Source organism: Cololabis saira, chromosome 21 (genome assembly GCF_033807715.1).
Source record: "Cololabis saira isolate AMF1-May2022 chromosome 21, fColSai1.1, whole genome shotgun sequence".
NCBI lineage: Eukaryota > Metazoa > Chordata > Actinopteri > Beloniformes > Belonidae > Cololabis > Cololabis saira.
The window spans coordinates 2,857,495-2,885,216 of NC_084607.1; the positions used below are offsets into that span (position 1 = coordinate 2,857,495).

The window sequence follows — 27,722 nt, forward strand, 5'->3', positions numbered from 1 at the left end:
ATCCATATCAATAGTATGTACTATCCATATCAATAGTATGTACTATCCATATCAATAGTATGTACTATCCATATCAATAGTATGTACTATCCATACTCAATAGTATGTACTATCCATATCAATAGTGTGTACTATCCATACTCAATAGTATGTACTATCCATACTCAATAGTATGTACTATCCATACTCAATAGTATGTACTATCCATACTCATTCCGGAGAATTTTTTTAGTGTGGATTGATGGACACCATCCGAGCAGAAACTTCCCACAATGCAATGCAGCGGCGTTTGGTTGCTAAGTGATACGTATATGTCACAAGTATAAACGGTAAAGAGTGAGCGGAGCTGCTACCGCTGCTGTTACCATGGTAACAGCTGCTACCGCTGATGTGACAGGTTACCCCCCCCCCCCCACCCCCTCCCTACAGCAGGAAGTGCCGTGTGCGCTCTTAATAGTATGTCCAAATCAATGCACACTACTGATATACTTTTTAGTACGGCATTTCGGACGCACCGACAGTTGTTGGTTCTCTGTAGGTTGTGTTAAATGTTAGAAATTAGTTATTTTAACAGTTGGATTTCCTCCAGAGAATCTTCTTCTTCTCGGGGTTGAACTGGTCTGTCTGGTTCTGCTGGTGAACCTGCTGACGGGAGAAGGTGTTGACGGATCAGGACTCGTTCTTTCACCTGGGAATCCTCAGGTAGAAACAGCAGAACTAAATGTGTTTGGGTGTTTGAGACGCAGCTGAGGCGTGTCAGGTATGCACTTCCTTATCAACGAAACTAAAACAGCCTCTGCACTGAAGCGCATGTAAATATAACATATTTAAATCTGTGATATTAACAATTAAAAAGGAAGTTTATTCATTACATGAATACATCTAGTTTTGAACTTAATCTGCATTTGTTCATAAAGACATTGTGCTTTTTTTCCTTAACAAGCAGTATTTATGTAATCCCAGTAATCTTTTCATTTACACACAAACAACAAGCAATGATCTTGTTGTATTTACTTTTCCTTTAACAATTTTAATCTATTGGGCAGATTTACCAACGTTTAGATGAAACATGTTTTATTTGTTTAAGTAGAAACCACAGTAAAAAATATCTTTCTTGATCTACTTTAAAATAATGAAGGCGACTTTTTTGCATTAGATTTTTATGTAGATCAAGACTAGTCTTTGTATAAACTACTTTAGTATGTACAAAATTCATTTGCAAGTAAAGTGAACTTAATTTTGATAAATAAAGTAAACTTAACACAATTAAGTTGACTGTACTTGCAAAATGTAATGTCTTTCTTGATCTACATAATAATCTCCTGAAAAAAGTTGACTTATTTCTTTAAGTAGATCAAGCAAGATATTTGTATCTGTGTTTGAGACGCAGCTGAGGCGTGTCAAGTATTTACTTCCTTATCAACAAAACTAAAAACAGCCTCCTGTTGGTCAAATATCTGTCATCAACATCAACTTCACCGCTGCTTCTGACGGTTTCTGAACTTTACTGATTCCATGGATCCATTCACTGAATCCAGTCTAGCAAGAGTTAACGAGACTGAATTACACCTGGAGACGAGGGGGCGGAGTCTGGACTCTCACCTGGAGACGAGGGGGCGGAGTCTGGACTCTCACCTGGAGACGAGGGGGCGGAGTCTGGACTCTCACCTGGAGACCAGGGGGCGGAGTCTGGACTCTCACCTGGAGACCAGGGGGCGGAGTCTGGACTCTCACCTGGAGACGAGGGGGCGGAGTCTGGACTCTCACCTGGAGACCAGGGGGCGGAGTCTGGACTCTCACCTGGAGATGAAGGGGCGGAGTCTGGACTCTCACCTGGAGATGAGGGGGCGGAGTCTGGACTCTCACCTGGAGACCAGGGGGCGGAGTCTGGACTCTCACCTGGAGACGAGGGGGCGGAGTCTGGACTCTCACCTGGAGACGAGGGGGCGGAGTCTGTACTCTCACCTGGGGATGAGGGGGAGGAGTCTGGACTCTCACCTGGAGACCAGGGGGCGGAGTCTGGACTCTCACCTGGAGACCAGGGCGCAGAGTCTGGACTCTCACCTGGAGACCAGGGGGCGGAGTCTGGACTCTCACCTGGAGACGAGGGGGCGGAGTCTGGACTCTCACCTGGAGACCAGGGGGCGGAGTCTGGACTCTCACCTGGAGACCAGGGGGCGGAGTCTGGACTCTCACATGGATACCAGGGGGAGGAGTCTGGACTCTCACCTGGAGACCAGGGGGAGGAGTCAGGACTCTCACCTGGAGATGAGGGGGCGGAGTCTGGACTCTCACCTGGAGACCAGGGGGCGGAGTCTGGACTCTCACTTGGAGACCAGGGGGAGGAGTCTGGACTCTCACCTGGAGACCAGGGGGCGGAGTCTGGACTCTCACCTGGAGACCAGGGGGCGGAGTCTGGACTCTCACCTGGAGACCAGGGGGCGGAGTCTGGACTCTCACCTGGAGACCAGGGGGCGGAGTCTGGACTCTCACCTGGAGACAAGGGGGCGGAGTCTGGACTCTCACCTGGAGACGAGGGGGCGGAGTCTGGACTCTCACCTGGAGACGAGGGGGCGGAGTCTGGACTCTCACCTGGAGACCAGGGGGCGGAGTCTGGACTCTCACCTGGAGATGAGGGGGCGGAGTCTGGACTCTCACCTGGAGACCAGGGGGCGGAGTCTGGACTCTCACCTGGAGATGAGGGGGCGGAGTCTGGACTCTCACCTGGAGACCAGGGGGCGGAGTCTGGACTCTCACCTGGAGACCAGGGGGCGGAGTCTGGACTCTCCCCTGGAGACCAGGGGGCGGAGTCTGTACTCTCACCTGGAGATGAGGGGGCGGAGTCTGGACTCTCACCTGGAGACCAGGGGGCGGAGTCTGGACTCTCACCTGGAGACCAGGGGGCGGAGTCTGGACTCTCACCTGGAGACGAGGGGACGGAGTCTGGACTCTCACCTGGAGACCAGGGGGCGGAGTCTGGACTCTCACCTGGAGATGAAGGGGCGGAGTCTGGACTCTCACCTGGAGATGAGGGGGCGGAGTCTGGACTCTCACCTGGAGACCAGGGCGCAGAGTCTGGACTCTCACCTGGAGACCAGGGGGCGGAGTCTGGACTCTCACCTGGAGACGAGGGGGCGGAGTCTGGACTCTCACCTGGAGACGAGGGGGCGGAGTCTGGACTCTCACCTGGGGATGAGGGGGAGGAGTCTGGACTCTCACCTGGAGACCAGGGGGCGGAGTCTGGACTCTCACCTGGAGACCAGGGGGAGGAGTCTGGACTCTCACCTGGAGACCAGGGCGCAGAGTCTGGACTCTCACCTGGAGACCAGGGGGCGGAGTCTGGACTCTCACCTGGAGACGAGGGGGCGGAGTCTGGACTCTCACCTGGAGACCAGGGGGCGGAGTCTGGACTCTCACCTGGAGACCAGGGGGAGGAGTCTGGACTCTCACCTGGAGACCAGGGGGCGGAGTCTGGACTCTCACCTGGAGACCAGGGGGAGGAGTCTGGACTCTCACCTGGAGACCAGGGGGCGGAGTCTGGACTCTCACCTGGAGACGAGGGGGCGGAGTCTGGACTCACCTGGAGACGAGGGGGCGGAGTCTGGACTCTCACCTGGAGACCAGGGGGCGGAGTCTGGACTCTCACCTGGAGACAAGGGGGCGGAGTCTGGACTCACCTGGAGACGAGGGGGCGGAGTCTGGACTCTCACCTGGAGACGAGGGGGCGGAGTCTGGACTCTCACCTGGAGACGAGGGGGCGGAGTCTGGACTCTCACCTGGAGACGAGGGGGCGGAGTCTGGACTCTCACCTGGGGATGAGGGGGAGGAGTCTGGACTCTCACCTGGAGACCAGGGGGCGGAGTCTGGACTCTCACCTGGAGACCAGGGGGAGGAGTCTGGACTCTCACCTGGAGACCAGGGCGCAGAGTCTGGACTCTCACTTGGAGACCAGGGGGCGGAGTCTGGACTCTCACCTGGAGACGAGGGGGCGGAGTCTGGACTCTCACCTGGAGACCAGGGGGCGGAGTCTGGACTCTCACCTGGAGACCAGGGGGCGGAGTCTAGACTCTCACCTGGAGACCAGGGGGAGGAGTCTGGACTCTCACCTGGAGACCAGGGGGCGGAGTCTGGACTCTCACCTGGAGACCAGGGGGCGGAGTCTAGACTCTCACCTGGAGACCAGGGGGAGGAGTCTGGACTCTCACTTGGAGACCAGGGGGAGGAGTCTGGACTCTCACCTGGAGACCAGGGGGCGGAGTCTGGACTCTCACCTGGAGACCAGGGGGCGGAGTCTGGACTCTCACCTGGAGACCAGGGGGCGGAGTCTGGACTCACCTGGAGACCAGGGGGCGGAGTCTGCACTCTCACCTGGAGACGAGGGGGCGGAGTCTGGACTCTCACCTGGAGATGAGGGGGAGGAGTCTGGACTCTCCCCTGGAGACGAGGGGGCGGAGTCTGGACTCTCACCTGGAGACCAGGGGGCGGAGTCTGGACTCTCACCTGGAGACCAGGGGGCGGAGTCTGGACTCTCACCTGGAGACCAGGGGGCGGAGTCTGGACTCTCCCCTGGAGACCAGGGGGCGGAGTCTGGACTCTCACCTGGAGATGAGGGGGCGGAGTCTGGACTCTCACCTGGAGACCAGGGGGCGGAGTCTGGACTCTCACCTGGAGACCAGGGGGCGGAGTCTAGACTCTCACCTGGAGACCAGGGGGAGGAGTCTGGACTCTCACCTGGAGACCAGGGGGCGGAGTCTGGACTCTCACCTGGAGACCAGGGGGCGGAGTCTAGACTCTCACCTGGAGACCAGGGGGAGGAGTCTGGACTCTCACCTGGAGACCAGGGGGCGGAGTCTGGACTCTCACCTGGAGACCAGGGGGCGGAGTCTAGACTCTCACCTGGAGACCAGGGGGAGGAGTCTGGACTCTCACTTGGAGACCAGGGGGAGGAGTCTGGACTCTCACCTGGAGACCAGGGGGCGGAGTCTGGACTCTCACCTGGAGACCAGGGGGCGGAGTCTGGACTCTCACCTGGAGACCAGGGGGCGGAGTCTGGACTCACCTGGAGACGAGGGGGCGGAGTCTGCACTCTCACCTGGAGACGAGGGGGCGGAGTCTGGACTCTCACCTGGAGATGAGGGGGAGGAGTCTGGACTCTCCCCTGGAGACGAGGGGGCGGAGTCTGGACTCTCACCTGGAGACCAGGGGGCGGAGTCTGGACTCTCACCTGGAGACCAGGGGGCGGAGTCTGGACTCTCACCTGGAGACCAGGGGGCGGAGTCTGGACTCTCCCCTGGAGACCAGGGGGCGGAGTCTGGACTCTCACCTGGAGATGAGGGGGCGGAGTCTGGACTCTCACCTGGAGACCAGGGGGCGGAGTCTGGACTCTCACCTGGAGACCAGGGGGCGGAGTCTGGACTCTCACCTGGGAACGTTTTACAGACTCAGATCTGGTTTTTCAGGCCGTGGAGTCGAGTCATCAGGAGAGCTGCGGACCGATCCAACAAACTGTAAGTTTGATTCATGTTTCAACTCTGACTCCAGAAACTGTTTTCTGTAAACTTGACTCTTTATTTAAACTTTTGTACAAAGTAAATATGAAATAAAAGACTTTCATCCAGGTCAGAGAAACTCTCATAGGCTGAAACAAACGTGACTTGAGGACAAGAAAAAGGACGTCTAGTTGACTTGTTTAAAACCTTTGAAAGAAAAGGACACAGATAAAAAAAAATAAGCAGATCAAATTAAATTAAATTAAACTCTGACTACGGAGACTTATAGAGTGGTTCTGACGATGACCATTGGAATTTGATTTATGCCAATAAAACTGAAAACTAAAACACAAAAACCGCTAACTAACCCCAAAAACTACAGAGGAGCATGCAGGTGAACAAGCCTGTGTGTGTGTGTGTGTGTGTGTGTGTGTGTGTGTGTGTGTGTGTGTGTGTGTGTGTGTGTGTGTGTGTGTGTGTGTGTGTGTGTGTTGAGTATTGTGAATTTATAAAAAAAAAAATATTTACAGAAATATTTTAAAAAGCTGGTTCAGTTTGAGAGAGGAATTCAGTTTCTTGATGCCGGTGATTCAACAGATACATAAATCCGGCTTCCCTTTTTCTGTTTCAACTGGTATAAACCGGTCTTATCAGGTTTTTATTTGTGCCTTTTTATTCTAAATGCAAATGAGCTACACTTTCCTTACTTCCTCTGAAAACTTCTCTGAAATAATAGAACGTAAAACAGCCGGATTCAAAAACGTGTGTTTGTGTGTGGCCAACTTTGAAATGGATAAAAAGATTTATGCCAACAAAAGTGGGTGTAAAAACAGATTCTGCATCTGCACTGATACAAATATCTTGCTTGATCTACTTAAAAAAAATAAGTCAACTTTTTGCATGAGATTATTATGTAGATCAATAAAGACTAGTCTTTGTATAAACTACCTAATGTTATGTATGTAAATAATACATTTCGCAAGTGTGGTGGCAAAAATTGTTGTTCGTTCAATAAAGGTGTTCAAAAATGAATGTCAGGACACACTCAGCTGTCTTTCTGGAGTTTTAATGAAAAGAGAAAAACATTCAATGAATGGAGGTTCAGACAATGTCGACCTGATCAGACGAACAGTCAGCCTGTAAATGCCCTAGCAATGTTTAAGCACACGCTATCTTATAACGGCCAGGCTGGGAACAACTAGACAAAATATCACCCTGGCAACCATGCTAGACTCTGTGTCAAAGGAGCACGACCTCGCCAAGGAATGTTCACTTGAAAACAGGATTTGTGCATTAGTGTTAAAGCATACAAGGCAAAAAACATTGTTATACCAAAATTTCCCATTACATTCCACCCTTTTTAGCATTTTATGCTAAACCATAATAAAATAGGAAATTTTGCAATGACCTACCCCGTGACCCTGATGCTCTGCCCCGCATGAGACAAATGCTAGCACACCCAGTCTCCAACTTGGGAGTTAAAAAACCCAGGCAGAGGATCATAGGTCACGGGTACAGAAGAGCCAAAACCCCTCCCCCCACTCGACACGAGGAGGGTAAAAGACTCATCCGTCTAGCTACACTGAACCTAAATAAAAGGGGGAAAAAAAATAATATGAAAGGGAAATGTCGCATAATGAAATATAAACTAATCTACTTCAAAAAAACAATAAATTTAGTTTTGATTTTAGAATAACCGCAATTTGGATTATCTTTAAAACAGAAAATAAAAGAGTAACACTGCTAAATTTTAATTTTAATTTACCCTTTAACTTTAACCGGATTCCAGAAGAGCTGAAATTCCAACTTTAATTATTTTTCAAAATTAATTTTTTGTTCTCCAGACAGTCAAAATTGTTATGCCAGACATTAACAGACAAAACACAAACTTCTCCTTACTCCACCTGTCTTAGTATTTATGGCCCTAAGTGCCCCCAGGCCCGGTCTGGTGACTCTAGATTCCCGAAACTCAGAGCCCCCAATTTTCAAACTTGGAGTAAGTCTACCATTCTCTGACACAAAGCCTCTCGTTTTAATTTTTCCGACAAAATGAGGGCCTTTTTTCCCCTAAACGTGCCCCAAAAGTCACCAAATTTTGCACGCAAGCCAGGCCTGGTGTGATATTTAATAGTTTGCATTAATGGGCGTGGCCTAACGGTTCAACAGCGCTCCCTAGAAAACTTTGTTCCTCAAGCCCCACAATACGGTTGTGGCAGGGTGGAGGAGCAGCCACTCAGCTGATTGGGCACAAATGTGCACAAATGTGCCCAATCAGCCTCTCCACCCTGCCTGCCTTCATAAAGAGCAGCTGCACACCAGCAAGAGGTCTGCTGGGAGAGGGCTCTGCTGAAGGCAGGCAGGGTGGAGAGGCTGATTGGGCACAGGTGTGCCCAATCAGCTGAGTGGCTGCTCCTCCACCCTGCCACAACGGTTTGACGTACATGCACGAAAATCGCTACACACCTGTATCATGTTGCAACTTAAAGAAAAGTCTTTTAGCGCCATGGCCGAAACGGAACAGGAAGTCGGCCATTTTGAATTAATCGTGTAACTTTGGCGCAATTTATGCCTTTTTGTCGGCCATTTATGTGGCCGAACCGTAACATGCACCCAGGTGTGTTATACATCAAAATGTGCGTCTCCATCCTGCAACGACGCACATTACTTTTCTCAGTCAAAAGCGTTACCGTGGCAACGATAGACGCCAAAAAGCGCAGCCCGCCTTGATCTGATTGGTCCATATTTGATAATCCCTACTTTCTGCCATAACTTTTGAATGGTTTGGTATAGAGAGTCGTGGGTGGTGTCATTCGCTAAATGTCCAGGCCTGAAGAATCTACATGAAGTAATACAAGCTTCCACTGCAGCCTGAACGTGCACACGTGTGGAGGCCCCGTTCATCGCCGCTTGCAGCTTCAATTATTGTTGTCACTGTTCTGTGTCTATTATGTGTGTTTCTCTGCAGATGAAGGTAGAAGGTGTGTGTGAGCTGATGTGAATCCAGCAGCATGGATCAGTGTGAGGGCAGAGAGGAGGGAGTCATTCCGTCCAAAACCTCCCCGAGGGGAAAACCTGAGAGTCGGAGAGAAGAAAAGAGGTGAGATGATCAACTCTAACTGTCCATGACTCTTCTGCACGTCAGAGTTCAGCCCTCACCTCACCAAACACCTTTATTACAGGAGACAACGTCGTCTTGGACCTGGATCTGAACCTGGACCTGTACCTGGACCTGGACCTGAACCTGGACCTGAACCTGGACCTGGACCTGGACCTGGACCTGGACCTGGACCTGGACCGGGACCTGAACCTGGACCTGGTCCCAGCTGTGTTTCCTTGAAGAGTGATGCATCAAAGTATTTATTTTTCACTTTTAAAGATGCTCCTGGTTTTCCTTCAGAGAGGTGAGTGGTTTCTAAACGTTGATTCTGAGAAACGTAACTGAAACGTTTCCATGGTAACATGTTTAAAGTGAACATTTCTCTGTTTTGCTGCCGTTGTTAGATGGTTGTTGATGTTTCCAGAAACACAGCAGACTATAAAGGGGGTGTTGGAGTCTCTTCTGAGTGACTGTAGTTCAGCGGTTTGTCCAGCAGGGGGCATCTTTCTGCTGTGGTTGCAACATCATTTAGGGAGGAAGTTCTCCTCAGGTGGACGGTGTTGCTGGATGCAGGAGGACAGATGGTTCCTGGAACCATGTGAACATTGATCTGATCCAAGATGGCGCCTCCTATGGTCGCCTCGGTGTTTCGCTCTCTGATTTCTTTCAGCTTTCTGTGTATTTTTCCTGTTTTCTGCTGCCCTTCACGGGTCACCTTCAGCAGAGAACAACTACTTAACATTAGGAAGTCTTCTGCCGGTACTTTTTGCCCAGTTTTCACCGATCCGGACAGCATAAAAGAGATTTTGGTCGGAGCAGCAGCGGCTGTTTACCGGCTCTACAGAAGACGCAGACGGGGAAAGCGCGAGGGAGCTCTCGTGCGGCTGAGAGCGAGAGGATTCCGAACCCCGCTCCCCTCCATCCACCTGGGGAACGTCCGCTCCCTTACTAATAAAATAGATGAACTTCTTCTACTCATCTCAAAGAACCGGGATTTTAGCCGATCTGCCGCCGTTTGCTTCACTGAAACCTGGCTCAGTGATCTCGTCCCGGACAACGCAGTACGGCTGCCGGGATTCCAGCTCATCCGAGCGGATCGCAGCAAGGAACTCTCAGGGAAGACATAAGGTGGTGGAATCTGCTTCTATATAAACGAAGGTTGGTGTACGGATGTGACAATGCTAAAAGACTCTTGCAGCCCTCACTTAGAGGTTCTCTTTGTGAACTGTAAACCTTTTTATTCACCGCGGGAGTTCTCATCCTTTGTTCTGGTCGGGGTATATATCCCACCGGACGCGTGTGGCTAAAGCCACGCAGCGGCTGGCCGACCAGATAACAGACTTGGAGAGAAAACTCCCGAACTCACTCTTTATTGTTTTGGGGGATTTTAACAGAGCAAACCTCACTCACGAACTCCCGAAATACAGGCCACATGTCACGTGTCCCACCAGGGACACGCAGACTCTGGACCATTGTTACACCATTATTAAGAACGCATACCGCTCTGTTCCCCGCGCAGCTCTAGGACACTCGGATCACTGTCTTCTTCATCTGATCCCAACCTACAGGCAGAAACTGAAAACATCTAAGCCTGTGGTGAGGACTGTGAAGAAGTGGATAGAAGAGTCAAAGCTGGAGCTTCAGGCCTACTTCGACCATCACCACCATCATCATCATCATCATCATCATCACCACCATCATCATCATCACCACCATCATCATCACCACCACCACCCCCCCCCCCCTCCCCCCTGCTGCTCCACCATCACCATCCCCCCTCCTCCCCCCCTGCTGGTCCACCATCACCATCCCCCCCTCCCCCCCTGCTGCTCCACCATCACCATCCCCCCTCCTCCCCCCCTGCTGGTCCACCGCCACCACCCCCCTCCCCCCCTTCGGGTCCACCTCCACCATCCCCCCCCCCCCCCCCCCTCCCCCCCAGCTACCCGCTTTTTCACACCTCACCACAGCCAGCTGTGTGAGGTGCCCTCATGCCTCAAACGCTCCACCATCATCCCAGTTCCCAAGAAACCCACCATCACAGGACTAAACGACTACAGACCTGTCGCCCTGACGTCTGTGGTCATGAAGACCTTTGAGCGGCTGGTGTTGAGCCACCTGAAGGAGACCACAGGATCCCTGCTCGACCCCCTGCAGTTTGCTTACCGGGCAAACAGGTCGGTGGATGACGCAGTCAACATCGGACTGCACCACATCCTGCGTCATCTGGACACCTCAGGGACTTATGCGAGGATCCTGTTTGTGGACTTCAGCTCGGCGTTCAACACGATCGCTCCCGCAATCCTCCACCAGAAGCTCACCCAGCTCACCGTGCTGCCCCCACCTGTAAGTGGATCAGCAGCCTCCACCTGTCAGTGGATTACCAGCTTCCTGAGTGACAGGAGGCAGCAGGTGAGGCTGGGGAGCATCACATCCAGCACCCGGACCTTCAGCACTGGCCATCACCGACTGCACCTCAGGGGACCTGTCTGTGAAGCTCCTGAAGTACGCGGACAACACCACCGTCATCTGCCTGATCCGGGAGGGGGACGAGTCCATGTACAGACGGGAGGGGGAACAGCTGGTCCACTAGTGCAGTCGGAACCACCTGGAGCTGAACCCGCTCAAGACTGTGGAGATGACGGTGGACTTCAGGAAAAACCCACCGCCATTCCCCCCCCTCACCATCCTCAACAGCACTGTCTCCACCACAGACTCCTTCAGGTTCCTGGGATCCACAATCTCCAGGGACCTGAAGCGGACCACCCACATCAACTCCGTCAGGAAGAAGGCGCAGCAGAGGTTAAACTTCCTGCGTCAACTCAGGAAGTTTAACCCGCCACAGCAGCTGCTGATCACCTTTTACTCTGCCATAATCCAGTCTGTTCTCTGCTCTTCCATCACTGTCTGGTTTGGATCAGCCACCAAACTGGACAGGCACAGACTGCAACGGACAATCAGGTCGCCAGAGAGGATAGTTGGGACTAACCTCCCATCTATCGACGACCTGTACCGGTCCAGGACCAGGAAACGGGCAGGTCGAATCTCTGCAGACCCCTCACACCCAGGACCAGGACCAGTACCAGAACCAGGACCAGACCCCTCACACCCAGGACCAGGACCTGGACCAGGACCTGGACCAGGACCAGGACCAGACCCCTCACACCCAGGACACAGCCTGTTCCAACTCCTCCCCTCTGGACGGCGCTACAGAGCTCTGTGCGCCAGAACTTCGAGACACAGGGACAGTTTCTTCCCCCAAGCGGTTGCTCTGATGAACTCTCACAACTAATAGAGTCTCATAGTAACCAAACACGTGCAATAAAAAAAAATAAAAAATCATCTAGCACCTTCCTTGACAACCATGTCTGCCTCACTCTGCTGCACCCCTCACTTTGAATTTCTTTGTATAATTTGTATAATCTTTTTGTATTTTTTTTGTATAATTGTCTTGTAAAATTGTAAATAGGTAATTTTTTATTTTTTATTTTATTTTTTATTTTTATACAGAACTGTCTCTTTTCTTTTCTTTCTCTACCTCAAACTGCTGCACCTTAAATGTTTATTCTGTTTATTCTGTATCATAGAAATTCCACATTTGTTTTATTGTTTATTTTACTACCAAAGAGCGAAACTACCGGAGTCAAATTCCTTGTTCGACAATGTTCGAACCTGGCCAATAAAGATGATTCTGATTCTGATTCTGATATTGATCTGTTGAGAAGGTGGTCTTTGTGGACACTTGCTGGACCTTCTTGTACCACCAGATTGAGAGCTGGTACTGGGAGAAAAACGTGGACGTTCTCAGTCTGAGGAGGACCAGAGAACCTTTAACATGACAGGAAGTCCTCTGGTGGACTGTCCTCATCCAAACATGACTCCATGGACCTTCAGACATCATGTGACCTAGTTCTTCATGATTCCTCCACAGAGAGGACCAGCAGATCTCAGAGTCCCCCAGCGGTCCGTCTGTTCAGCAGCATCAGACCCAGCTGGACTCCATCTTTCAGGTCTGTACATGAACAACAACTCCTTCTCCACCTGTTGTCCATCTGCATGCTGGTCTCTGGAGACCAGTGGACTGTCAGTCTGTCCATCGTGGACCTGATGTTTGTCTCCATGCTGGTCTCTGGAGACCAGTGGACTGTCAGTCTGTCCAACATGGACCTGATGTTTGTCTCCATGCCGGTCTCTGGAGACCAGTGGACTGTCAGTCTGTCCAACATGGACCTGATGTTTGTCTCCATGCTGGTCTCTGGAGACCAGTGGACTGTCAGTCTGTCCAACATGGACCTGATGTTTGTCTCTGTGGTTTCAGTCTGGTTGTGTCCTTCATGTGGTCTTCTGTTCCAGATGCTGGAAGACGACGTCATCATGTTTGTGAAGGATGAGCTGAAGAAGATCCTGAAGGTTCTGAGTCCAGATTACCCAGAATCCTCAGAGAGTCTGGAGGAGGATGAAGATGAAGAGCAGAAGAGCATCAGAGAGACATTCATGAAGATCACAGTGAAGTTCTTGAGGAGGAGGAAGCAGGAGAAGCTGGCTGACCTCCTGCAGAGCAGTAAGACGTTTCTCTGAACATCTGAGCTGCTGGATAAACCACACCCAATGTCTCAGTAGAGGACCAACATTCACAGATCAGACACAACATTAAACCCACTGGAAGGTGGAGGAACTCAATTTAAGAATGTATTAATATTATTACTATACAAAGATGGTTGTTATTATTATTATTATTATTATTATTATTATTCCCTATATTGTTCCCTCCCGCGGGTCTCCTCGGCTGCCACTGGGGGGGCCCGCGGGCGGTGGGTTTCCTCCCGCCCTCTTCTCCCCTCTGTGGGGTTGCTGGTGGCCTGGGTTCCGGGTTCTTCATTGTCGGCCTCTGGTCTCGCGGGTGGCGGGGTTGCTCCCACAAACAAACAAACAAACAAACAAACAAACAAACAAACAAACAAACACATAATCATATACATACACGTACACACACACATAGACATACACACACATACATATACACACACACATAGCCACACAGACATATACATACACGCACACACACACATAGACATACACACTGGCTTGTTCACCTGCATGCTTGCTCTTTAGTTTTTGGGGTTTGTTAGTCGCGTTAGCTTAGCTCAGACTGTGATCAGATCTCGAGATTTGGGGCGATCGGTGCTCGTGTTTTGGTCGGTTCCGTGTTTCGTTTGTGGTTTTTGTTGCAGATTTCCAGTGCTTGACGTGAGGCCTCCGTGTGTTCTTGCTTCCTGGTTAGAAGTGGATGTCACCCCCCCCCCCCCCACCCACCCCCCCAAAAAAAAGAACAAAAAAAAAAACACTGGGTTTGTATGAGTGTATATATGTATGTGTATGCATATGTATGCGTATGTATATATATATATATATATATATATATATATATATATATCAAATATAGTAACAATGCACATATATATACCTTAGGTTTTTACCAGCATGGTATTAACCATTAATATGTGTGCAAACAAGGTAAAAAAAAAAAGTATTCAGTTCCAGCAAACACAAAACAAACACAACTCGTGTGTCTGAAGTGAATTGTTGAGGAATCACTTTTCTTGTTCCTCTGATTGATCGGAGGGGTTTTTGGGAGGAAAATGCTTCAATACTCCTCATTGAACCAGTGATTAGTGAATGTTGAAATTTTGATTCTTTAGAGGAAGTAGAACTTGTTGTGGGCTGGTTTTAATCACTACGTGGTTTTCTTTATTTCATCTTTATTTAGATACCGTTGATACCGTTTGTCAATCCAAACTCAAAGGTCAGCTGCAGAAGAAGCACCAGCATGTGTTTGAGGGGATCATTAAAGCAGGAAACCCAACCCTTCTGGAGCAGATCTACACGGAGCTCTACATCACAGAGGGAGGGGCCGGAGAGGTCAACGATGAACATGAAGTCAGACAGATTGAAGCAGCTTCCAGGAAACCAGAAGGAGCAGAAACAGCCATCAGACAGGAAGACACCTTTAAACCCCCACCTGGAAGAGGAGGACCAATCAGAACGGTGATGACGAAAGGAGTGGCCGGCATCGGGAAAACACTCCTTACACAGAAATTCAGTCTGGACTGGGCTGAAGGCAGAACCAACCAGGACATCCAGTTCCTGCTTCCATTCACCTTCAGACAGCTGAATGTGCGGAAAGAGGAGAAGTTCAGCTTGGTGGAACTAGTTCATCGATTCTTCTCTGAAACCAGAGGAATCTGCAGCTTTGAAGAGTTCCAGGTCGTGTTCATCTTTGATGGTCTGGATGAGAGTCGTCTTCCTCTGGACTTCCACAACAACAAGGTCCTGACTGATGTTACAGAGTCCACCTCAGTGGATGTGCTGCTTACAAACCTCATCAGGGGGAACCTGCTTCCTTCTGCTTCCCACATCAAGACATCCCGGAGCCTCCACATCATGTGCCACATCCCAGTCTTCTGCTGGATCACTGCTACGGTCCTGGAGAACGTTCTGGAGAACGTCCTGGAAACCAGAGAAGGAGGGGGGCTGCCCAAGACCCTGACTGAAATGTACATCCACTTCCTGGTGGTCCAGGCCAAACTGAAGAAGGTCAAGTATGACGGAGGAGCTGAGACAGATCCACACTGGAGTCCAGAGAGCAGGAAGATGGTGGAGTCTCTGGGAAAACTGGCTTTTGAACAGCTGCAGAAAGGAAACCTGATCTTCTATGAACCAGACCTGAGAGAGTGTGGCATCGATGTCAGAGAGGCTTCAGTGTACTCAGGAGTGTTCACCCAGATCTTTAGAGAGGAGAGCAGCCTGTACCAGGACCAGGTCTTCTGCTTCATCCATCTGACTGTTCAGGAGTTTCTGGCTTCTCTTCATGTCCATCAGACCGTCATCAGCTCTGGAGTCAACCTGCTGGAAGATCAACGAACAACTCACCGTTCTTCAACCGGTTTCTATCAAACAGCTGTGGACAAGACCTTACAGAGTCCAAACGGACACCTGGACTTGTTCCTGCGCTTCCTCCTGGGTCTTTCAGTGGAGACCAATCAGAACCTCCTACGAGGTCTAATGACATCAAACCAAAGAAGTTCACAGAACAATCAGGAAACAGTTGAATACATCAAGAAGAAGATCAGTGAGGATCTGTCTGCAGAGAGAAGCATCAACCTGTTCCACTGTCTGAATGAACTGAACGATCAGTCTCTGGTGGAGGAGGTCCAAGAGTCCCTGAGGTCTGGACGTCTCTCCAGAGATAAACTGTCTCCTGCTCAGTGGTCGGCTCTGGGCTTCATCTTACTGTCATCAGGAGAAGATCTGGAGGTGTTTGACCTGAAGAAGTTCTCAGCTTCAGAGGAGGCTCTACGGTGGCTGCTGCCGGTGGTCAAAGCCTCCAAGAAAGTTGTGTAAGTACCAACAGACACATGTTGGACCTGTGGAGTGGAGGCCAGTTTCTGACTACGTCTGGTTTTACCTCCATATTTCATGTTTTCTTCACTTGTTTGGAGTCTTTTTTTCAGCACAACCTCACATGAGTGAGTTTACGCTGGTTCTTTCATTTCCAGAAACTTTAATGACACATTGGACCTAAAATCACACACAAGCATGAACTCTGACAAGGAAACACAACAGTGAAATAACCTGGTTGTTGTTCTTTTCTTCCGTCTGCAGACTGAGTGGCTGTCACCTCTCAGGGAACATCTGTCCAGTTCTGTCCTCAGTTCTCAGCTCTCAGTCCTCCAGTCTGACAGAACTGGACCTGAGCAACAACGACCTGCAGGATTCTGGACTGGAGCAGCTATGTCCTGGACTGGAGAGTCCACACTGTAAACTGGAGTCTCTCAGGTCAGGATTCATTCAAGTCTTCTCCAGGTCCAGAGAACATGCTGCTAAACGTGTCTGCAGCAGGACACTTGAGCAGAGAACATGCAGCAGACCTGTGTTGTGTGTCTGCAGCAGAACACTTGAGCAGAGAACATGCAGCAGACCTGTGTTGTGTGTCTGCAGGCTGTCAGGCTGTCTGATCTTAGAGGAAGGAAGTTCTTCTCTGGTCTCAGCTCTGACCTCCAACCCCTCCCACCTGAGAGAGCTGGACCTGAGCTACAACGATCCAGGGGATTCAGCAGGGAAGCTTTGGTCTGGACTGGAGGATCCCCGCTGGAGACTGGACACTCTCAGGTAGGACACTCTCAGGTAGGACACACTCAGGTAGGACACTCTCAGGTAGGACAATCTCAGGTAGGACACTCTCAATTCAATTCAATTCAATTTTATTTATATAGGTCTAATACAACAGATGTTGTCTCTAGACGCTTTCCAGAGATCCAGAAAAACTCCCCTTTAGGAGGGACGAAACCTTGAGCAGGACCAGGCTCACAAGGGGGGACCCTCCTGCCGACGGCCAGCCTGGGGGAGTCGGGGGGGGGGGACTGAGAACGCAGGCCAGAACGCAGCTCCCGAGGCTCCGGCCTGCAAACATGCACAAAAGAGAAAAAAGGGAGGCCGGCACAAGAAACTACAGGAGCGATGGACAAAAATGATAGCTATGAGATATTTATAATCAATAAAAATGGTAATGGAGAAGAGAGGAAGGGAAAAGGGGAGGAGAAGAAGGGTGAGAGGCACCGCCCAGTGGATCATGTCGGTGCCCCCCTGCAGCATAAGCCTATAGCAGCATATCTACCACCAAGCTATATTTGAGACTAACTATTATAGTCTTGTTCTATAGCTGCAACTATGACTACTGATTCTAACACACTAGAGTTTACACTACCTAGAGATTTACCAACACCAGCTAGAGGTTTACTAAACACTAACTATAGGCTTTACTAAACAGAAAGGTTTTAAGTTTAGTTTTAAAGGTGGAGGTGGTGTCAGCCTCCTTAACCCAGATTGGAAGTTGGTTCCATAGTAATGGTGCCTGATAGCACAACGCCCGCCCTTCGAATCTACATTTAGATACACGAGTAAACCTGCACTCTGGGAGCGGAGAGCTCTGCCAGGAACATAAAGCACTATCAAATCTTGTAAATACTACGGAGGTAAGCCGTTTTGGGCTTTATATGCAAGTAATACAATTTTAAATTGGATTCTGAATTTTACAGGTCTCAGGTAGGACACACTCAGGTAGGACACTCTCAGGTAGGACACTCTCAGGTAGGACACTCTCAGTGGTGGAGCGCGGGTCTCAGTACAGAGGGGGCGGAGCATTCTCCATGGGCCCTTATGATAGTCATTTTAACGTTCAACAACACCTCATCCTACCCATCAATCAACATTTATTTTCATTTTTATTGAGCCAAGCAAGCTTATAGGCCTATGCTGCAGAAAGCAGAGTAAAGTCACAAACTTGTTCAGAAGAACACACACACACACAGGCCTGACACCTGTCAATCACCTGGCTGTCACTGTCAGATAGTCACGGACTGACTCAGTTCCATCTTTGGTACAGCTTCAATACAAAAAAAACATAACTGGTCTAAAATGACACAATCTATTTAGATAGATATAGACACAGCGGTCTATAACATAATTTCTGAGCTCTATAACAGAGAATAGACTCGGTGGTCTAGTTTACAACAACACAAAGCTCATTCAAATAGGAAGGTGGTCAAATACCACAACATTCTGATAAATAAATTATTTATGAAGGTTACACTGACTCACCAATGGCAGTTGACTCTTCCATAACCCTTGGCCCGAACAAAACAATCCAGGTAACGTGGAAAACAAGGTAACATTCAAAACTTTGTACATGCTTAGTTCTCTTTTAAAATTTAGCGCTCATCTCCTTCACGGCAGCAAACTTGCCGAGTCGGCAAATTGGCTGTAACTGTTACAGCCAATCAGGGTTGGCTCACGGCCCCGATGCGTTCAGGACAGTTGTAAAGTAAGAATTAGCCTACACTGGCCACACAATGCACATTTTATCATTATTATAGCCTATAATTTACGATTATAGATGAACGTATCACACAAAACTGGGCCCTATCATTGGGCCCTATGAGTTTGTGGGCCCCGTGGAGACCGCCCCCTAACCCCCCTCTGGCTCCGCTACCGGACACACTGCTGAGTGGGGGGTTATATGGTGGTGGTCATTGTGGAGCAGGTGTGGGGGTTTTTCTCCACCTCAGGTGGTTGGTCAAGGCTGTGGTGGGGTGTAGTGGATACAGGAGTGTCCAACAGGTGATGGGGGGGGGGGGGGGGGGGTGTAGTGGATACAGGAGTGTCCAACAGGTGATGGGGGGGGGGTGTAGTGGATACGGGAGTGTCCAACAGGTGATGGGAGGGTGTAGAGGATACGGTGGTGTCCAACAGGTGATGGAGGGGAGATGTAGTGGATACGGGAGTGTCCAACCGGTTAATGGGGGGATGTAGTGGATACGGGAGTGTCCAACAGGTGATGGGGGGGTGTAGTGGATACAGGAGTGTCCAACAGGTGATGGGGGGAATGTAGTGGATACGGGAGTGTCCAACAGGTGATGGAGGGGAGATGTAGTGGATACGGGAGTGTCCAACAGGTGATGGGGGGGGGGGGGGGGGGGTGTAGTAGATACAGGAGTGTCCAACAGGTGATGGGGGGGGGGGTGTAGTGGATACGGGAGTGTCCAACAGGTGATGGGAGGGTGTAGAGGATACGGTGGTGTCCAACAGGTGATGGAGGGGAGATGTAGTGGATACGGGAGTGTCCAACAGGTGATGGGGGGATGTAGTGGATACGGGAGTGTCCAACAGGTGATGGGGGGGTGTAGTGGATACAGGAGTGTCCAACAGGTGATGGGGGGAATGTAGTGGATACGGGAGTGTCCAACAGGTGATGGAGGGGAGATGTAGTGGATACGGGAGTGTCCAACAGGTGATGGGGGGGGGGGGGGGGGGGGGGGTGTAGTAGATACAGGAGTGTCCAACAGGTGATGGGGGGGGGGTGTAGTGGATACGGGAGTGTCCAACAGGTGATGGGAGGGTGTAGAGGATACGGTGGTGTCCAACAGGTGATGGAGGGAAGATGTAGTGGATACGGGAGTGTCCAACAGGTGATGGGGGGATGTAGTGGATACGGGAGTGTCCAACAGGTGATGGGGGGGTGTAGTGGATACGGGAGTGTCCAACAGGTGATGGGGGAATGTAGTGGATACGGGAGTGTCCAACAGGTGATGGAGGGGAGATGTAGTGGATACGGGAGTGTCCAACAGGTGATGGGGGGGGGGTGTAGTGGATACAGGAGTGTCCAACAGGTGATGGGGGGGTGTAGTGGATACGGGAGTGTCCAACAGGTGATGGGGGGATGTCGTGGATATGGGAGTGTCCAACAGGTGATGGGGTGGGGGGGTTCTGACATCTCTGCTTCCTCTGAGAGAGACTGAGCTGGTCTGACCCTCCTGCTCCTTCCAGGGTGGAGCCTGCTGGACAACGATGGTTAACACCAGGACTGAGGAAGTGTAAGTGTGTTTTTATTCAACCATATTCACTCGTTCATGAGTCAATCAGTGATCAATAACTGATCAATAATAACTGCAGCTGCTTGTTTGTTCTCTCCATCAGATTCCTGTCAACTCACCATCGACACAAACACAGTCCACAAGAACATCAAACTGTCTGACAACAACAGGGAGATGACACTTGTGGGGGAGGATCACTCATATCCTGATCATCCAGACAGGTTTGATGATGATGATCTTCCTCAGCTGCTGTGTAGAGAAGTTCTGACGGGTCGCTGTTACTGGGAGGTCCAGTGGAGTGGAAATGTTTCTGTATCAGTGAGTTACAGAAGAATCAGCAGGAGAGGAAACTCTGATGACGGTTGGTTTGGAGGAAACGATCATTCCTGGAGTCTGGACTGTTATCCAGGTGGTCAGTACCGTGTCTGTCAAAATAACAGTGGAACATCCGTCACCTCCTCACATCCGTCTTCAGACTGTGGCAGAGCAGCCGTGTACGTGGACGTTCCTGCTGGAACTCTGTCCTTCTATGAAGTCGTCTCTGACAGACTGATCCACCTCCACACCGTCAACACCACCTTCACTGAACCTCTCTGTGCTGGATTTGGACTCTGGCCCTGGTTTGGTTATTGTTCCTCAGTGTCTCTGTGTCCAGTTTAGTCTCCAGAGTCTCCTGTCAGAGAAACTGTCTCTGTTGGATCCTGGACTTGGACTCTGGTTCTTCAGAGTCTCCATGATGATGACGATGATAATGATGATGATGAAGTTGATGATGATGATGAAGGTGATGATGATGATGATGAAGGTGGTGATGATGGTGATGATGATGATGATGATGATGATGGTGATGGTGATGATGATGAAGAAGGTAATGATGATGATGATGATGGTGATGATGAAGGTGGTGATGATGATGAAGATGATGATGAAGGTGATGATGATGATGATGATGATGATGATGATGATGATGATAATAGCCGTTAACCTTTAGTTTTTTGGTTTATTGTATTTTTATTTGATCTTTTTCACATTTAAACATTAAATAATTTACTGGACAGTTGATGTTTGATCATAAATTAGATTTTTATCTCATTATTCTTGTTTTATTTTTCATTCTGTCTCCAAATGTTTTTATCTTTGACTTCACATTTACATTCTTAAAGTTTTGTTTCTTCCCTGAAAGAAAATTTGATCTTCGTCTAAACATTTCTATTTTATATTCAACTTTTCCAGTTGGTACAATATTTGATTGATTTATCTGATTGTTTTAATTTGACCCCTCCTTGAACCGCCACCTTACTGTGGTGGAGGGGTTTGTGTGCCCGAGTGATCCTAGGAGCTATGTTGTCGGGGGCACTTTCGCCCCTGGTAGGGACTCCCATGGCAAACAGGTCCTGGGTGACGGGCCAGACTAAGAGCGGTTCACAAAGCCTACCATGGATAAAGCCAAATCAAGGACCGTTACGTCGCCCGGATCGGCGTCACCGGGGCCCCGCCCTGGAGCCAGGCCTGGGGTCGGGGCTCGTAGGCGAGCGCCTGGTGGCCGGGTCTTTGCCCGTGGGACCCGGCCGGGCTCAGCCCGAAACGGCGACGCGGGTCCGCCTTCCAGTAGGCCCACCACCCGCAGGAAGGACCATGGCAGGCCGGTGCATTGTGGGCTGGGTAGCGGTCGTGGCGGGGTGCCTCGACGACCCAATCCCTGGACATCAACCCTCACAGTGGGGACATGGAATGTCACCTCGCTGGGGGGGAAGGAGCCGGAGCTTGTGCGTGAGGTTGAGAGATACCGGCTAGAGATAGTCGGGCTCACCTCCACACATAGCTTGGGCTCTGGAACCCAGCTCCTTGAAAGGGGCTGGACCCTCCACTACTCTGGAGTTGCCCATGGTGAGAGGCGGCGGGCTGGTGTGGGCTTGGTTATAGCCCCCCAGCTCAGCCGCCATGTGTTGGAGTTCACCCCGGTGAACGAGAGGGTCGCTTCCCTGCGCCTTCGGGTCGGGGATAGGTCTCTCACTGTTGTTTGTGCCTACGGGCCGAACGGCAGTGGGGAGTACCCGGCCTTCTTGGAGTCCCTGGGAGGAGCACTTGATAGTGCTCCAACTGGGGACTCCATTGTTCTACTGGGGGACTTCAACGCTCACGTGGGCAATGACAGTGATACCTGGAGAGGCGTGATTGGGAGGAACGGCCTCCCCGATCTGAACCCGAGTGGTGTTTTGTTGTTGGACTTCTGTGCGAGTCGCAGCTTGTCCATCACGAACACCATGTTCAGGCATAAGGGTGTCCATCAGTGCACGTGGCACCAGGACACCCTAGGCCGGAGGTCAATGATCGACTTTGTTGTCGTTTCATCTGACCTTCGGCCGCATGTCTTGGACACTCGGGTGAAGAGAGGGGCTGAGCTGTCAACTGATCACCACCTGGTGGTGAGTTGGATGCGCTGGCGGAGGAGGAGGTTGGACAGACCGGGCAGACCCAAACGGATTGTGAGGGTCTGTTGGGAACGTCTGGCTGAGCCCTCTGTCAGGGACATCTTCAACTCCCACCTCCGGGAGAGCTTCTCTCGGATCCCGGGGGAGGCGGGGGACATTGAGTCCGAGTGGACCATGTTCTCTGCCTCCATTGTCAACGCGGCGGCTCGAAGCTGCGGACGCAAGGTCTCCGGTGCCTGTCGTGGCGGCAATCCTAGAACCCGGTGGTGGACACCGGAAGTACAGGATGCCGTCAGACTGAAGAAGGAGTCCTACCGGGCTATGTTGGCCGGTGGGACTCCTGACGCAGTAGATAGGTACCGGCAGGCCAAGCGGGCCGCGGCTCGGGCAGTCTTGGAGGCAAAAACTCGGGTCTGGGAGGAGTTCGGGGAGGCCATGGAGGAGGACTTTCGGTCGGCCTCGAGGAAATTCTGGAGGACCGTTCGGCGCCTCAGAAGGGGGAAGCAGTACTCTGCCGGCACCATTTATGGTGCTGGTGGGGAGCTGTTGACCTCGACTGGGGACATTGTCGGACGGTGGAAGGAATACTTCGAGGATCTCCTTAACCCGACTGACATGCCTTCCACTGAGGAAGCAGAGGGTTGGGGCTCGGAGGCGTGCTCATCCATCACCCAAGCCGAGGTCACCGAGGTGGTTCGTAAGCTCCTCGGTGGCCGGGCACCGGGGGTGGATGAGATTCGCCCTGAGTACCTCAAGTCTCTGGATGTCGTAGGGCTGTCTTGGCTGACACGCCTGTGCGACATTGCATGGAGGAAGGGGACAGTACCGCTGGGGTGGCAAACCGGGGTGGTGGTCCCTCTGTTCAAAAAGGGGGACCGGAGAGTGTGTTCCAACTACAGGGGGATCACACTTCTCAGCCTCCCGGGGAAAGTCTACGCCAGGGTACTGGAGAGGAGATTACGGCCGATAGTCGAACCTCGGATTCAGGAGGAACAATGCGGTTTTCGTCCCGGTCGTGGAACACTGGACCAGCTCTATACCCTCCGCAGGGTGCTCGAGGGTTCATGGGAATTTGCCCAACCAGTCTACATGTGCTTTGTGGATCTGGAGAAGGCATTTGACCGTGTCCCTCGTGCCATTCTGTGGGGGGTGCTGAGTGAGTATGGAGTCCGGGGCCCTCTACTAAGGGCTGTCCGGTCTCTGTATGATCGAAGCAGGAGTCTGGTTCGCATTGCCGGCAGTAAGTCAGACTTGTTCCCAGTGCATGTTGGACTCCGGCAGGGCTGCCCTTTGTCACCGGTCCTGTTCATAATTTTTATGGACAGGATTTCTAGGCGCAGCCAGGGGCCGGAGGGGATCCGGTTTGGGAACCTCAGGATTTCATCTCTGCTTTTTGCAGATGATGTTGTCCTGTTGGCTTCATCAGACCGGGACCTCCAGCATGTGCTGGGGCGGTTTGCGGCCGAGTGCGACGCGGCAGGGATGAGAATCAGCACCTCCAAGACCGAGGCCATGGTTCTCGACCGGAAAAGGGTGGCATGCCTTCTCCGGGTGGGTGGAGAAGTCCTGCCTCAGGTGGAGGAGTTCAAGTATCTCGGGATCTTGTTCACGAGTGAGGGAACAATGGAGCGTGAGATTGACAGGCGGATCGGTGCAGCGTCCGCAGTAATGCGGTCGATGTACTGGACCGTCGTGGTAAAGAGGGAGCTGAGTCGAAAGGCGAAGCTCTCGATTTACCGGTCAATCTACGCCCCTACCCTCACCTATGGTCATGAACTTTGGGTAGTGACCGAAAGGACAAGATCGCGGATACAAGCGGCCGAGATGAGTTTCCTCCGCAGGGTGGCTGGACGCTCCCTTAGAGATAGGGTGAGGAGTTCGGTCACCCGGGAGGAGCTCGGAGTCGAGCCGCTACTCCTCCACATTGAGAGGAGTCAGCTGAGGTGGCTTGGGCATCTGTACCGGATGCCTCCTGGACGCCTCCCTAGGGAGGTGTTCCAGGCATGTCCCACCGGGAGGAGACCCCGGGGAAGACCCAGGACACGCTGGAGAGACTATGTCTCTCGGCTGGCCTGGGAACGCCTCGGACTCCCCCCGGAAGAGCTGGAGGAGGTGTCTGGGGTGAGGGAAGTCTGGGCATCCCTGCTGAGGCTGCTGCCCCCGCGACCCGGTAACGGATAAAGCGGGAGAAGATGAGTGAGTGAGTGAGTGAGTTTTAATTTGATCCCTTCAGTTTTCAAAGTTGATGTAAAAATGAAGTGAGAAGATGGAAATATTCATGTAAGATCCAACATGTAAAAACACCAGCAACATGTTTAAAAGTATTCAAGTAGTCTTAAAACCAGTTTTTTAAGGGAAGGTTTATATACTGCAACTTTAAACGCTTGAGGTAAATATCCTAAGTTTAGGGATACGTTGTTCTGGTCCAGTATTGTCGTACCAATAAGAGAAAAAAATTACGTATCCTCACCACCTTCTATAGGGGCCCACACCTACCACCACCATCCTCACCACCTTCTATAGGGACCCACACCTACCACCACCATCCTCACCACCTTCTATAGGGGCTCACACCTACCACCACCATCCTCACCACCTTCTATAGGGGCCCACACCTACCACCACCATCCTCACCACCTTCTATAGGGGCCCACACCTACCACCACCATCCTCACCACCTTCTATAGGGACCCACACCTACCACCACCATCCTCACCACCTTCTATAGGGGCCCACACCTACCACCACCATCCTCACCACCTTCTATAGGGGCCCACACCTACCACCACCATCCTCAACACCTTTTATAGGGGCTCAACTACCACCACCATCCTCAACACCTTCTATAGGGGCCCACACCTACCACCACCATCCTCACCACCTTCTATAGGGGCCCACACCTACCACCACCATCCTCACCACCTTCTATAGGGGCCCACACCTACCACCACCATCCTCACTACCTTATATAGGAGCCCACACCTACCACCACCATCCTCACCACCTTCTATAGGGGCCCACACCTACCACCACCATCCTCAGGGGCCCAAACCTACCCCCACCATCCTCACCACCTTCTATAGGGGCCCACACCTACCACCACCATCCTCACCACCTTCTATAGGGGCCCACACAAATAAATGCAATAACACATGTGTCCACTAGAGGGCAAATAAATGCATTTAAAAACGGTAATTTATGTGTCCACTAGAGGGCAAATAAGTAATTTTAATGCAGTAATTTTTGTGTCCACAAGAGGGCAATTAAACGCATTTAAATGCAGTAATTTATGTGTCCACTAGAAAGCAGATACATCCATTTAAATGCAGTAATTTATATGTCCACTAGAGGGCAAATAAGTAATTTTAATGCAGTAATTTTTGTCCACAAGAGGGCAATTAAATGCATTCAAATGCAGTAACTCATGTGTCCACTAGAGGTCAAAATAATGCCTTTAAATGCAATAACCTTTGTGTCCACTAGAGGGCAAATAAATGCATTTAAATGCAGTAACATACATGTCCACTAGAGGGCAAATAAATGCATTTATTAATATTAATTACTGCATGTAAATGCATTTATTTGCCCTCTAGTCGACATATAAGTTACTGCATTTGAATGCATTTAATTGCCCTCTAGTGGACATATTAATGACTGCATTAAAATAACTTATTTGCTCTCTAGTCGACATATAAATTACTGCACTCAACTGCATTTAAATGCATTTAAATGCATTTATTTGCCCTCTAGTGGACATATAAGTTACTGCATTTAAATGCATTTACTTGACCTCTAGTGGTCATGTAAATTACTGCATTAAAATGACTTATTTGCCCTCTAGTGGACATATAAATTACTGCATTAAAATTACTTATTTGTTCTCTAGTCGACATATTAATTGCTGCATTTAAATGCATTTAGTAGCCCTCTAGTGGACATATACATTACTGCATTTCAGTGCATTTATTTCCCCTCTCTTTAATATATTAGTTACTGCATTTAAATGCATGTATTGCCCTCTAGTGGACATATAAATTACTGCGTTTTAATGCATGCATTTGCCCTCTAGTGGACATATTAATTACTGTATTAAAATTAGTTATTTGCCCTCTAGTGGACACATAAATTACTGCATTTTAATGCATGTATTTTCCCTCTAATGGACATATTATTTACTGTATTAAAATTACTTATTTGCCCTCTAGTAGACATAATAATTACTGCATTTAAATGCATTTTTTTTGCCCTCTAGTGGACAAATAAATTACCGAATTAAAATGACTTATTTGCCCTCTAGTTGACATATAATTTACTGTATTCAAATGCATTTATTTCCCCTCTTGTGGACATATAAGTTACTGCATTTACTTGACCTCTAGTGGTCATGTAAATTACTGCATTTTAATGCATGTATTTTCCCTCTAATGGACATATTATTTACTGTATTAAAATTACTTATTTGCCCTCTAGTGGACCTATTATTTACTGCATTAAAATTACTTATTTGCCCTCTAGTGGACATAATAATTGCTGCATTTAATTGCATTTTTTTGCCCTCTAGTGGACACATAAATTACCGAATTAAAATGACTTATTTGCCCTCTAGTGGACATATAAGTTACTGTGTTTAAATGCATTTAATTGCCCTCTAGTGGACATATAAATTACTGCGTTTTAATGCATTTATTTGCCCTCTAGTGGATATATTAATTACTGTATTAAAATTACGTATTTGCCCTCTAGTTGACATATAAGTTACTGCATTTAAATGCATTTATTTGCCCTCTAGTGGACACATAAATTACTGCATTAAAATTATTTATTTGCTCTCTAGTCGACAAATTAATTGCTGCATTTAAATGCATGTATTGCCCTCTACTGGACATATTAATTACTGCATTTAAATGCATTTATTTGCCCTCTAGTGGACACACTAATTACTGCATTAAATTGACTTATTTGCCCTCTAGTGGATGTAAAAGTTACCACATTTAAATGCATTTATTTGCCCTCTAGGGAATATATTAGTTACTGCATTAAAATTATTTATTTGCCCTCTAGTGGACATATAAAGCAGCCTGGGGTTGATTTAGTGAAGTGAAGTGAAAAAAAATAATTCAAAAAATTATTGTATTTTTTATTTATTTTTTAACTCTTCGGGGCCCCTAGTGGTCACGGGGCCCTAAGCAGCTGCTTAGTTGGCTTATGCCTTGGGCCGGCTCTGGCTTATTTGCCCTCTAGTGGACACATAGAGGGCACCGCTGTGGAGGGCAAA

The 27,722-nt window shown here is 49.8% G+C and overlaps 2 protein-coding genes across 2 annotated transcripts; both read left to right on the forward strand.

Annotated features, from left to right (window-relative positions):
- The first annotated feature begins 675 nt into the window (after window positions 1-675).
- LOC133422539 (uncharacterized) lies at window positions 676-16,151 on the forward strand. The gene is made up of 8 exons (XM_061712562.1): window positions 676-702; window positions 5,460-5,507; window positions 8,455-8,586; window positions 8,669-8,890; window positions 12,518-12,596; window positions 12,940-13,147; window positions 14,354-14,787; window positions 16,143-16,151. The coding sequence occupies exons 3-8, from the start codon at window positions 8,498-8,500 to the stop codon at window positions 16,149-16,151; spliced, it is 1,041 nt and encodes a 346-aa protein (XP_061568546.1). The 5' UTR covers window positions 676-702; window positions 5,460-5,507; window positions 8,455-8,497.
- Window positions 16,152-16,396: 245 nt separating this feature from the next.
- LOC133421859 (neoverrucotoxin subunit alpha-like) lies at window positions 16,397-20,908 on the forward strand. The gene is made up of 4 exons (XM_061711646.1): window positions 16,397-16,422; window positions 16,585-16,755; window positions 19,969-20,015; window positions 20,119-20,908. Exon 4 carries the CDS (start codon window positions 20,190-20,192, stop codon window positions 20,673-20,675), a length of 486 nt encoding a protein of 161 aa, XP_061567630.1. The 5' UTR covers window positions 16,397-16,422; window positions 16,585-16,755; window positions 19,969-20,015; window positions 20,119-20,189; the 3' UTR covers window positions 20,676-20,908.
- The last annotated feature ends 6,814 nt before the right edge of the window (window positions 20,909-27,722 follow it).